Here is a 14,074-nt window from a genome sequence, read left to right as displayed (position 1 = left end):
AAACTGCGTGGCTGCAGCGTCGGGAGCGAGCAGTGAAACCCGTCTCCCCCCCAAATCCAGTGAGCTGAAACTACGTGCTGTGAATTCAGAGCAAGGCTTGGACTGATTTCCTTTTTGTTTGTTTTTTGTTTTTTTATTGGCTCCTCTCAACTGAACTAGAGAACATCGTCTAATCGAATTACCTCAGCCATTATTCATTAACCTCCACCAGGCGTTTTCATCAAGCCACTTTGGACTTTTGGGGGCTTTCTTGATTGATGCGCACCAGAAAAGAGACTCGCCAAGTTGTTATTTATTTATTTATTTTATTTTTTTTGGACAAACACTCGTAATGGCTTCGCTGTATCAGAGATTCACCGGCAAGATCAACACAAACAAATCGTTCCCCAACCCTCCTGAGGCGAGCCACCTCCTCGGGCAGCAGCAGGGTGTCGAGGAGGAGAAGGCGGCGAGGATCCAGCGACCCCGACTCCAAAACCAGTACAGGCGGCACTGCGAAGACGAGGATGTAAGAACCACAAACTTATAGACTGTCACCCCCTTTGTTTGTCCGCTTCATCAGGCTATTTGCATATAGCTTGGGCTGAGCCTATCCGCTTCGATACACTATAAGGTGTTAATCAACTTAGTAATCAGTAATCAATGTGGAGTGGAGAGCCCATAACACCCCCCATGTCTACGTAATTCCCTTTATTGCAATCAATTTATCGTGCAGAGTTAGATTATATGCTTCCCTTTTTAAAATGAACTTATTTGTAAACCAAAGTTGTCAAACTTGTGCGTCATTGCCCCAATTGGCTGGCTTGTCTGTCAATACATGACGCGTCACGTACGTCTGTTCCAAGCCAATCAAGGCTCAGTGGCGCTGTCTGTCTGTCTGCTCGCTTAATGAATCTAACATTTGGCAAGTCAATATTATGACATTATACTTTGATGTATGTTGTTGGTCTGCGACTTTTACGGTTGTCGTGATGCTGCGTTTTGCATGGCCAGGTCTCAACTTGATTCTTAATGTCAGGTGGACTAACCTGGTTAAATAAAGGTTAAATCAATAAAATACTCCAGTGATCGGTTTTGTGAGGATCTGATGAAATTATGGTCAGCCCTTTGAGTTTTCTTCAAACCGGCTCTCAATGCATGTTTACACAAATAGTAGTGTCTTGTCAAATTGCCAGCACAATCTGAATATGACTATCAGAGACGATGTTTGTTTACTCGAAAGGATTTATTTCTGGCTCGAGTTTCAGCGGGGTTACACTGGCTCTTCATAATGATTGTAGTATAATCCACCCTGGGCCATTCAATGCACCTGCTTAAGCCTGGAAAGTGCTGCCAAATATTCAGTGATTTTAACGGCGCTGTCCGTGGTGCTGAAACACAGAGTCTCTCTTTGCCCGCTGTCGTCTCTCTCCATGGTGCTGAAACATGAATACAAGGAAAGTTCCTGTTCTGTTGGCGCATTTGACTTTTATTTGTCTGTTTACTTTCACCATATAAACTATTCAGCTGTCTTTCTCCTGATTGCATTAGCATTTCTGTATTTTGCAGTCTTTGTTGTCATTATTATCAGTTGTACTGCCTTTTTTTTTTTTTTTTGCAGTGCATTACAAATCAATTCCCATCTTCAGTCCTTTTTTCCTATTTTACTTGAGTGCAGCATTGTAACTTCCTTCTTAGCATGATTCCTTTTATTCGGTTTACCAGCTAATGCTTTCATGTATCAAATTGCTATCTACACAAGCATTGTGCGGATGGCTGATGCTGCAAACTCTCCTGCTGTACAAAGGAGCGCAGGAGGTAAAACATCGGTTGAGGTGCACATGAATATAACATGAGATTGATTTATTGACCGGTGGTCCTCTCTTCGTGTTTGTTGGTGCAGAGAACTCCAACATGATCTGAAGTCAATATGCAAGTGATGAATAGTCCCTATTCATCAAACTCAGCATGGCTGTAGATACTGCACAAGATAGCACAAGACTAACTTATAGCCTTGTCAGATCCAAAGTGTTATGGACACAAGCCTATCCAATGATGACTGCAGACCACAATGGGATAAAAAGCCATGTTCCCATAATGAAAGCCCTGATCCATTCTGAAATTTACATAATATGCCATTTGGAGCGCAATTTTTAAGTGTTTGTGCCATGCTCTACCCAAAAAAAAATTCTCATCATCGTCCTGTGGCTTGCAGCGAATTGTCTCTTAAGCCGGATATCGCTCTAATGATCACAGCGATGGTTTTGGTCAGTTGCGCTCATCCCAGTCCTGAATAGCGCTCTCCCTTTAATGCCAATTCAAGCTCTGGCAGGTATCCAGCGGTGTGGCCTTAATGAGTGAGCCTGATGGAGGTGACATTTACATCATGCTGGGCGGATGAGGAGCCGTCCACTGACTCAGCCTCTTGAGATCCCTTGCTATCTTTTTTCTCCTCAGCTCTTCTTCCCTTACCCAGCACTTCTCTGTCATACATGACTATTCCAGCTACACAGGAATATTTAGTACAGTACATTTACTGTTTGCATGCTGTGCTGATTTATGTACTCTTTGCTAGTGGTTGCTTGTAATGTTGGCAATCTAGGATTTATTGCACTCGTAAGTCGCTCTGGATAAAAGCATCAGCAAAACACCTTAATTGTAAACTTCACAGTCTCTCCCCCACCTCTTCCTGTCTGCCACCTCTCTATTTCCCCATCATCCTCAACACCTCAGCAATGCCTTTTCTTCTGTGCGCTCTTTTTTTCAAGATTATATTCATGTTCGCATTTTAGGCGTTTAGCTGAAGCTCTAATCCAGAAGCGCTCACAGTGAGGGTGCAGGTTGGGGTTCAGCGTCCTGTTAAAGGACATTTTAACAGGACACATAGCTATTGACGGACAAGTGGGCTGTTTCCAGGGATTAAACCAGTGACCTTTCAGTTACGGGACATTTTCTAACCGCTAGGCCGCCCTGCAGCCAGGTTATCTCTGCTAATGCTGTAACTAAATATATGCATAAATGTAGGGATTTCCAATACTGAGCAGAATAAATGTGAATGCTAGTCACTGTGCTATAGTGGAATAATAATGGAAGCTCATGAATCCTAAACATCCCTGGGCAGCACATAGTTTTATATAATTAACATCAATATGGTTTACCAGCATTAATCACAGCAACTATACCCAATTTCATGGTTTTTACTGTGATGATATAAGCACAGCATTGGGGGCAGCAAATCACATGAAATCAAATGTATTTTTTAATTGTATTTCTTTGCACATAAGATATAGTTAAAAGAAAACAGTGCAGAATGTGGAGTGCATAGCGCAAAAAGCTCTGTGAGGCTTGTCAAGTGGCTCCCCCTAGTGGTCACACATTTCTGATTATTGATAATGCAACACACAAAACAAATAAAGATATTGAAAAAAAAAAACAAACAAACAAAAAAAAAATTTAAGACATGATGCAAGAACAATAATCATTGCACAAAGCCAAATGAACAAGTGAATAAATCAAAGACTAACATACATGAAAATTTAGAAGAAACTGAGACTGAACAAACAAGAATTAGGACAGCATGCTGGATAGCCGGTCATTTTGTGTTTGATGACACCAAGTGTTTTTTAATGGTCAATTAAGAACCCATCGTCACAATAAAGAACATCTGCAAGGGTATTGTGACTTCTGTACAATGGTTACATCCCATGTATAACCATATACACTGAGTTTTTTCCAAAGTAGTGCACGTACCTAAGAATAAATAAAAAATTTTTTAAAAAAAAGATCGCTAAAACAAAACATTTGGCATAGCAACCAATTAAGCATTGCTAGCCATGCTTTATGGGAAACATTAGCATAGTTGGAATAAGTCTTTGACCAATCAGACTACTTGGCTTAAATTACCAGTTGCATAATAGATTATTGATCAGTGGTTGTTGTGAATCTGGAGGATCTAGGCAGAGAAATTAGTCTCTTCTAAATAGACAATGCATTTAAAACGACTCATTAATGTTTTTGTTTGGCATGAGCTTGGCTTATTCTCTGTTGTGGGCCAAATCCGACTTTGTCAATATATCTGATAGCGATCTTAGTCTGAAATCCTCTCTGATGATAATTCCCGGGTGGCGAAACAACTCATTAGAATCTAATCAAACGCTTTTTTTATTTCCCGAGCTTTCACACTGCAAGGCTGTGTTATCTACATCTGCTCCGGCTTTTGTGTCTCATTTAGTGTGGGATACGACTGATTGTAGACTTTCATAGTTCACTGGGAACATTTTATGTGTGATATTGTGTAGCCTTTCCCCCCTCCTTTGGTCCGGTCCAGATCTGCCTAGATAACGGTGTGATGTAAAGCTTATGGCCTTCTGTTTCCCACTTGAGCCTCTACTTTCCCCAACAGCTGAATTTTTACAGCGAACAATACATGCAGTCTCACGTTAAAACCTCGTTAATTAGATGTCCTCCCCGACGGGATTTGAACCGGCCGAAGACAGTTACGGAACAGAAATGGATCTGTACAAAAGTCAGATTTTGCTCCTCCACAGTAACCATTACAGGAGTAAACATCTCTGTTTCGTCCGTCTCTGTTTGCTACTATCAGCACACTCGTAATGAGACTCAGGAGAGCGCTGTCCAGAAATGCTAAGTTTTAGGCAGTGCCTGGATGCGTTTTTAGTGTGTTTGGTTTCAGCCGTGTATTCCTACAGTTCTACTTTTTACACTCTCCCAACTCAACTCACTTATTCTGTGGTCTAATGGCTTTGGCCCTGCACTTTGCATTAAGAAGGATGAGGAAGAAATGGGATAAACCCAGAGGCAGGCATATGGGCACACACACTTTCCCCCTTTCTCTCTCTATCTCTCTCTCTCACTCTCTCTCACTCACACACACACACACACACACACACACACACACACAGACAGACAAAAAGAGGATATTTTTCTGTGTATGGATTATGAGAAGAACAAGCCCTGGAATGCCCTCTTAATAACCTTGCCAGGATCTGATTCAGGTTTTATGTTAAGACAAAATACTGATGATGAAAAATAGCAAAAAAAAGAAAGCAGTAAATATACAATATGCTTTTATATCCTGTTTTCTCTGTGTCAGCAGATATAGAGCTTGTTTTTCTGCATAATTGGGTTCTGACTAAGACATGGGAATCAGTTTCTCATTCACTTTTCTCATTGGACAGATGCAATCCACTGTTTCTTATAGTATACTGTATTACAGTCCTATTGTTATGACTTTAAAGTTTTCATATTGGACTCAAAAGATAATTACACTGGCAAGCGGGTGTGGGTTTCAGTGTTGTGATGACTCTATTCTTCCAGTGTTATCATTAACACAATGAAGCAAAAACTCCCAAGCCTGTTGTTTTTACTGAGAGATTCTGGTCTCTTTTTCAACACGACTAAACTACACTGCAAAAAATCTCTATCTTAACAAGTCATTTAGTCTATTATTGAGTCCTAAAATTGTAATTTTCTTAAAATAAGTGAAAATATCTGCCAGTGGGGTTAGATAATTTCACTTGTGTCCAATGCAAATCAACTTGTTTCAAGAATTTAGTAGAATCAAGTGTAATTTTCTTGATAGTAGTGCAGTGATCTGCCTTATTCTGACTTAGATATTGACACTCATTTCTAGAAAATTCCTGAAACAAGTGAAAGTGCATTGGAAGCAAGTGGAGTTATCTCTCCTCACTGGCAGAATTTTTCTCTTGGTTTAAGAAAAATAAGATTTGAAGGCTGAATATGAGACTAAATGACTTGTTAAGATGTACGTTTTTTCCAGTGTATTATTAGTTTAGTACTCTAAACTAGTTAAGAATAGTTAGTTGAGACGACGGCTACGTTTACATGCACAGATGATTACATTCTCAAGTAACCCAGTTTTGGGTCGACACATGTAAACGTCATAACCTGGTTAAGCTCATACTCTGGTTATGAGAAACCTGGGTAAGATGCCTGGCCTACTCCCATATTAAACAGGGTTTCTGCCGCCAGCATAAACTCAGCAGCGAGAAGTACTTACTATTACTATGACTAGAGGGGTCATCATTTCTTAATCTCAGTCAGATAGGGAGGAGGTAGCTGGCTGCAGTGCGTTCTCATACTTTTTAGCTGGTGGGCCATTCTGTCAATAAGCGGGATGTCTCAGGTAGACAGGAATATTCTGGAAACAGGGATATTCAGCCGCAGGGAATGAAAGGTTCAGCTTAACCCAAATGAGACTAGAGTATGGCCAATAGCCGGGTTACTCATTGCATGTAAATGTAGCCACTGTCTCTCCTACTCCCAATGAAGCAGTCTTAACTAGTTTAGAGTACTAAACTACGACTAAACAAATACTACCTCATTATAGAAACAACAGGTTTGCCAGTGTTTGATTAAAGATTGATTAATGATGACACTGGAAGGATAAAGTCATCACTCAACCCACTAGATTCTCGACACAAGCATCTGAAGCATCTGCGTGTGTGTGTGTGTGTGTGTGTGTGTGTGTGTGTGTGTGTGCATGGTGAGTGCTTTTCAGGATCTCAGAAAACTGCAGAATCTCCTTGAAAAGAGGATAGGAGGGCTGAGGGAATTATCTGGCATGGAGACGTATAGCACATTGCCTGCCATTTAGGCTGGCGCGAGGGAGCGGTTGCTCAGCCGCTGAAGGCTCTCAAGCAGAAAGCAGCAAATTTAATTATTTCATCTTATCTGTATACTTCTCCCACAAAGCACAGCAACAAAGTCAGCATCCAGCCATTCACTTGATTACCGTCGTAGTCGAAATCTTAAGTAACGTGCCCCTTTTGACCCCCAGCTCTCTTTTCCAATCTAGCTAATCCCTCATTCATCAACAACGCAAACACTTCCTGTATATCAAACATGACGCGCTCGCATGTGCACCATTTTCCCCAGTGATGAATTATGCAGCCAGTGAGGTGTGAAACAGCAGTATGGTTTATTAATCATCAGGAAGCTTTTGCTAACCAAATCCAAGTACATGCACTATACGTTGGCATCTTCTTGAGACCAATCACAGCTGCCAGATGGAGATCACATGATCAAATGGAACACAGGCGGGAGTTGATCTTAATGTGTTCGTGTCAAAGTTACTCTCTCTAGATATGTATGGATATATCTATAATGTATAGCCAAGTACAAATATAGAAAGTGCTGTAATGATTGCGTGGTTTGTTCTCAGATTGCCACAATTACATTGAAGAACAGTCACAAACTGCAGTGAATACAGATCTCCATATGCCAGCATGAGTGCCAACATGTTCCTCATAGACTCTGCTTTCTCTTTAAATCTCAGTCATAGCAGTGATTTAATATGCAAAGAAGGAGGGTAGCAACATGAGATAATCTTGTACCACTGACTGAATGGATTTGCCAAAGAATTACAGTTTGAATCATGTACCTCCTCTCAGAAGGCAACCATTACTTTACAGTCTGAGCATTTAACCAGAGCACATACCTGTGTCTGTGCTCTTTCCTCTCACTATGTACCTGTGATTTGCAGAAATGGAGAAATAATGTTCAGTAAATGGAAGGTAGGCTATAGATAATCCAGAAAAAGCTATCCATCAATACCAAGGTGGCATCATGTATCTCACTGTTGACGTCTGCAGCTCTCCAGCTGGTGCTGCATTCCTCTTTGTGTTGTTACTGCTGCTTGTCTGGCAGCTAGCTGACGATAACAGATGGTGGGCATTAATAACTTCATCTCTGCGTAAAATGAATTCATATCCGGCCTCTTCACAAGCCATTTCCACCGGGGAGAGGCAAGCATGCAGGAGGACAGACAAGAAGGGAGTTGAGTCACCAAAATGCTCCTCCACTGGGCTTTAAGCGGAGCGCTCCCATTGGAGCAGCACTCTTCCCCATCCATCTCTCTGACACACACATGCACATCGCTGCGCACACATGCATGCACACGCACACAGGCACATGCGCACACATGCACACACACACACACACACACGCACACAAGCAGCGCTTAAGAGCTGTGCAGCATTTCACTTTTACGGGTCAGAAAACCGGAGTGCTGATTTAGTCATTATTTATGACCGGACACAGTATTCCTAAGATTAGGGAGGGAATGGCAGAGAGGCAAATAACTCAGCCATTCCTACTGGTAAACAACACCCATGTGTTTTACATGAAACCTGTGCCGGTGTCGGGCATCAGAGGCATCTTAATGTGGTAATAACTTTAATGTATTTTGGTCGTGCCTTGATTCACTTATTCTGACATTAACCTAGCTCAGCTTCTGCTAAAAACGCTCCCGCAGGAGTCAACTCAGAGAGATATCAGCCTCAGTATGAGCCTGCAAAGTTGTAGTTTGCTCCCAGAGCCTAAATTTAGACTGACATGTTTACTTCTGCAGGTTTGATCCATTCTTCAGATGTTGTCGTTATGCGTATTGATGTGTTTTTGTGACTGATACAGCAGTCTCTTTCATGTGGTTTGACAGTGAATACTCCTTTAAGTTACAGTATATTCCTGTGAATCAAAAGCCCATCTGTCATGTTTTTTTCAGCTCTGAGGAACCAAAATAGACTTGTAACACAGTATTTTGAGATGTAAAATGTCATACCATGTTCAAGAATGTCTAAATATTCTAAACTTCTCCCATGTTGCAATATGATGCAAATACACACATTCCTGCAAGTGTTGAAAGTCGCTTTTGGGACAAATGGTAATGTTTCACTTGCCTTTTGAATGTTACATTTTCTTATGGGATTGTTTACATCTGTCAGTATCTTTCAGCTGCAGTTTAGCACTGTGCATTACCCAGTATTGTGGTTTGAGAAGACATAGCCTTACATGAAGTGCCCCATTTTACCACTAGAGGCTGTCCTGTTCCTGTCTCAGAGTGAGGCGCATCGTTTCCAAGGTGCCAGTGGAATGGTTGAGAGATATCTCTGTGGAAGCTGGGTCTGTGGGGACCGAAGGCCAGACAGACAGAGTGAGGTTAAATCAATGATGTAGGGATGAGGAATGATGAAAGGAAAGCATAGAGACAGAGGGAGGGAGGAAGGAAGGGACAACGACAGACAAGATAAAGCATTTGCCTTGAAGGGAGAAGAGCCTACTGAGCCTGAGCTTGATCAAAACCAGAGGTGGATAATTGAATAGTATATAATATAATAAAAGCTGAATATTATATAAAGGAGAAGATAGGGGGGGAGGGTATGACCCGGCCGGCCCAGTCTGCAGGATCACAGAAGAGGCATGCTCAGTACAACACCAGATGGAGGAAGCTGCGCTGATTCCCTGCCTTGTGGTCAGTGGGTCAATGGGAGGAACATGACTGTGACACTGGAAGGGTTAAAGGTTTGACTCACACTGGGGCCAGCAATGCTAATGATGTATGTTCTCATAGTCCTGTAAGGTGCTTTGGGATTAAAGGAGAAATCCACCCCAAAGCACTGTAACACCGTTAAAAAGCGATGTACCTTGCATTTCTGAGTCTAGTTTTTCTTTCCATTGCAGCTACAATGGAGTTTTGCACCAACATTCAGTTCAGTTCAGTTCAGTTCAGTTCAGTACTTTATTGGCTTGCAGCATGACACCACTGACACCACTGACAGCACAAATCACACTACAATAAAACCAGTAAAAAACATAAAAAACAGTACAATAACAAGATTGAGTGTGGAGCAGAACAACCGAATTTCACAATGGTAAATGTGCAAAAGTACAGATGAGTAAAAAGGTGCTTAGAGCAGAGTTTACATACTATGCAAATTAAGGATAATTGTTGCACATAGGAGGGAGGAGTGTTTCTAGTGTATCTATTGCACCTATGGAGCCTGCACGTCTGTCCTGAGGAGAGAGGCTGAAACTCCTCATAGAGGGTGTCAGGATTGTTTGTAATGGACTTCCAGAGGACTTGATGGGCAAAAATGTCTGTTAAGGACTCGATAACAGCTGCTGTTTTAGTCGCCAACAGGATGGAGCATGGCATCCTGCCTTAGGTCTAGATATCTGGGAGACCGTGGCAAGATATGATATTCACGGTCGTTCATGTACAGGCAGAATGTATTTGAGGTTGGCTACGTATGGGATAATATCAAGACAAATGTCCAGATATCAGATAATGATGAATGATGATAATGATTAATAGAGGTCAGTGCATTCAACTCAGTGCACAAACAAACTGTTCATTGTTCCATGAAACATACTATAGAGGGCAGAGTTTCCTAGCAGGACACGATGGTAACAAACAAGAACAGATACAGCGTTCCTTATCAGCCCACAGCGCGTCACATAAAACCTTCATTTCTCTCTTTTTCTGTCATCTGAGGTGCTCTCTCTCTCTCTCGCTCTCTCTCTCTCTCTCTCCCAAACTTTGCTTTTTTAGGTCGACTCATTCTGCCAGGTGTTGTGTGAGGCGCTTTTAACAGCCCCGCCCTAAATGCAGAAATCTCAAGGGGCTCTGACATCTGTTCTTTGATGTGGAAATGGAGAAGGTCTGCGGTTTGCCTCTCAGTTCAGAGGTGGGCTAGGAAGAGTAGGGTGTCTCTGATTGCTAGATCGCTTGGAGTGGAACATGGCAGTTCTGTACTCAACTGTGATAGAGCAAAGTGTGATTGTGCATTATTAATGCATAGCCTCTGAAGTAACAAAGCGTTCATATCATATACAGACAGGGGGAAGATTCTTACTGTCACTGCTGAGGACACGATGTGCTTGTGGAGTATGTGAGGGGGGAAATGTGTGTGCACATTATTCCCAGATATACAATATGTGCACAAACACACACACACACACACAGCTACAAGCACAGTAATTGGGTGTGCCCATAAAACCTAGTGGCTGCTCTTTTGTCTCTTCCATGAGACACAGTAAACCTGACAGCATCACCTGCAAAAGGACAGTTAAATTTAAGCTTTAATTGGCACATCCCATCTCTGCAGCATTGTATTATCTGCATTGCATTGTAAACCTATCCTTCCTAGTATATTGTCAAATGATTTTTTTCCCCCACAATTTGAATTTCCAAAAGCTCAGTTAAACTCCCTTTCTTGCTGTACATCTCTGTCTGTATCAACTACTGTATGACTCTGTTTTTATTCTTTCATTATCTTACTCTTTATTTGCATTTGTCTAGGGATAAACAATGGTAATGCATTTTGCTGTTCAACTTCTGTTGCTTAGATGCCTGTATCCCCCCCCCCCCCCCCCCCCGCCCCCCATACCCCTCCCTACTCCCCGCCTGCTACTTTTTTATAGTATAATTATTCCTCTCAGCCTTGCACCTCTCTTCTGTTGTCTAACAGAGACAGAACTTAGCAATTACACACCATAAACATCCAAATTAGACTCCTCTCCTCCTCCTAATTTGGTGCCCTGCATGCTTTTGAAAAGAGCGGCAAACGTTTCTGATTACTCTCCGCGTCTCGGTGTTCAGATGGCTGCTAGTGTCGCAGCTGAAAGAACAGCTCAATGTCCCTGGAGGTAAGTGACCACTTGAGTTTGACAAAAACATTACGATCGTTCACTCCGATTTTTACAAAGGTGTTTTCTCATTCCCTTCTCCTTTAAGCGATGCTCAGCTACAGAAATCACGCTGGTGTAATGGCTCCCACTGATATAAATCAGTGTTAGTTATCAAACCCAGTGTTGTTGCTGAGTAAATTGTGTAGTCTTGTATAGGCCAGTCTATATTCATCCTTTGATTCAGTACTGGATTGTATCCGCAGTTCCACGCTTCACAAAGTTGAATCGCTTTCCTTTCCCAATGACCTGTTGAGAGCTTCTGAATAGAACTGCATTTCCCCCCATTTCTCCCTCTCTGCCTCACAGCCATGCCTTGCTCCTCTGCTCTATTTCCTTTTTTTCTTCACCATTGCTCGCCTTTTTGACCCGGTGTCTTGGGGAATGGCGTCGGCCCACTGAAGCGGAACATTACAGCGGCACCCTTGTCTCGTCCCAGACCCAGGCTCAGGTCTTGGCTGTATAGTGAAAGCTACATGTCTTTTTATTTAGGCTGGGCTGAGCTGTGTTGAATAGAACGCCTCCGTTTTAAACAATACACGTTATCCTGGGTCAGGTGAGGCTGGGAGTTGGCTTTCAGAGAGTTCTGTCTAAGGTGAGATGCAGTATTAACTCAACAACATCATTTGGAGGTCTTATTCTATTCAAACAAGTGAAACATGTCTTTTGGATTCCATGTTCTCCCTGTGTCTGCGTGTTGTTCCCTCCCACAGTCCAAAAACATGCAAGTCAGGCGGATTGGAGACTCTAAATTGCCCATAGTCTTTTTGAATGTCTATCTGTGTTATCCTTGTGATCGACTGGCGATCTGTCCAGGGTGACACTGAATAGGAATAAGCGGGTATAGAAAATGAATAGCTGGTGAATTCTGGGATACAGCAGCCCCTGTGGCTGATGGACAAAAATCTTAAAGGAAAAATCCACCTTCCGATACTGTTATGTGTCATCAATTTGTGATGTTCAGTGCATTCCAGGAGTTATTTTGTGATAAAGCGTTGCAATTTTGTTTTTTGGTGTACCCACTTTCCCACAACCTGCCTCCTCTACTTTTACTTCAGTTTGTGATTTCCTACGTTTCCCAGAATGACTTTCAACAACTCCCAGACAACGGTGTGAACTTTTTGCTTTCAATCAAAGGTGCAGGGTGGATGGAAACGTTTATGATTGCGGCCGCACCACCTATTCAAAACATAGCATGTCTTTGCATTGCATTATGGTATATTGAGGCTAATATCAGTGGAGAAATTGGTCTCTCTGCCTCTTCTACAATGGATTTCTCTTTGTATGATTGTTGAACGTCGGTGCAAAATGGTGAATCTAGAAAGAAGCCCTCGCTCTTTGATTCTGAGGAGCTGACACCAAAACCTGACGTTTACCGCTGATGTTTTAGATCGCTGCAAAATATTCTGCTCATCAAACTTCATTGTAGCTGCACTGGAAATAGCTTGACGTGGCCCGGTACATCGCCCAATAGCAGTTTATTAACAGTGTTAAAATGCTTCAGGGTGGATTTTTCCTTTGAGTTTCCTGCCCCGGTCCTCTGGGCCATTACAACAGGCAGCGCTTTACATGTGATAAAGCAGGTGTATGCCGCCTACAGCCTAGTTTTATCAAACACAAGCAGTCTGAAGCCACTTCTACTGCAAAACAATGATGCTGTATTATTTTCACAGTTGCCCTGGCCATAGATCAAGATCTTATACGGCCTCTTATCACAAATTGATTTTTCCATCCTTCGTCTCTCTGGGTGTTCACTACCTCTGGAACTATTAATACAGCGCCTTATGGCTAGTCCTTTCGTCCCCTCAGGTTGTTTACGCATACGGAGAACATCTATTGCTCGCCATAACCTTTACTTGCTATGAAGATTACACACAGAACCACATATCATGTCTGCACGTACACACAGCTCATGGAGTAGGCTACAAGGACGCATATTGTGAGTCACGGTGCATAACATCTATCAAATGATCTCAGCTCTTTTTATTTGTTTTGAATTCATACAGCCATTATAGGACACTTTCAGGCCATGACTGGGCTCGCTGTAAATGCACCTCGCTGTGTGTGAAGAATTACTCTCAGATATGAACTGAAGGGAATAGGGGGAAAAAAATGTTCTTTTTTATTTTCAACCAGGAATATTGCTTTTTTTTTGGTGGCTTGTGAGATGTATGTGCTTTGAACAGAAATGCCTGGAAAAAGAACTTTAGTTCAACAATAGAAAATAAATTGATAGAATGGTAGACAGTGTTGTGAATTGAGTTCATTTTCTGACGAGGGCCACTGGATGTTTTTTGGAAAAAGTCTTATGAAAACCAGGGCATAGCTCATGATATAGTGTTGTGGCCTTGGTAGACCTGATGTATGAAGACCAAGTGCAAGAGAGGAATTGGAGACTTTCAATCTTGAATTTTGAGATGGCATTGAGTGTATAATCTTTACTTCCGTAGCGCTTTTCAAAACAGAGTTTATAAAGCTTCTTTACAGATAAAAGAACAGTAAAGGAATGAAAAAAAAGTAGATGAATCAGAGAATAAAAGGAAAGGAGAAAAAAAAACAAGCAAAAGATGAACCAATTCAATAATAA

The 14,074-nt window shown here is 41.9% G+C and overlaps 1 protein-coding gene across 1 annotated transcript in view; it reads left to right on the top strand.

Moving 5' to 3' along the window:
- The first annotated feature begins 331 nt into the window (after positions 1-331).
- Positions 332-14,074, top strand: part of LOC139908663 (A-type potassium channel modulatory protein DPP6-like) — a 129,460-nt gene continuing 115,717 nt past the window's right edge. The window contains exon 1 of the mRNA XM_071895405.2: positions 332-508. Coding sequence (XP_071751506.2) covers positions 332-508 — 177 coding nt within the window. The remainder of the gene's footprint in view (positions 509-14,074) is intronic.

The sequence above is a fragment of the Centroberyx gerrardi genome, chromosome 22, assembly GCF_048128805.1.
Source record: "Centroberyx gerrardi isolate f3 chromosome 22, fCenGer3.hap1.cur.20231027, whole genome shotgun sequence".
Classification (NCBI taxonomy): Eukaryota; Metazoa; Chordata; class Actinopteri; order Beryciformes; family Berycidae; genus Centroberyx; species Centroberyx gerrardi.
This window is presented reverse-complemented; position numbering and strand designations above follow the sequence as displayed.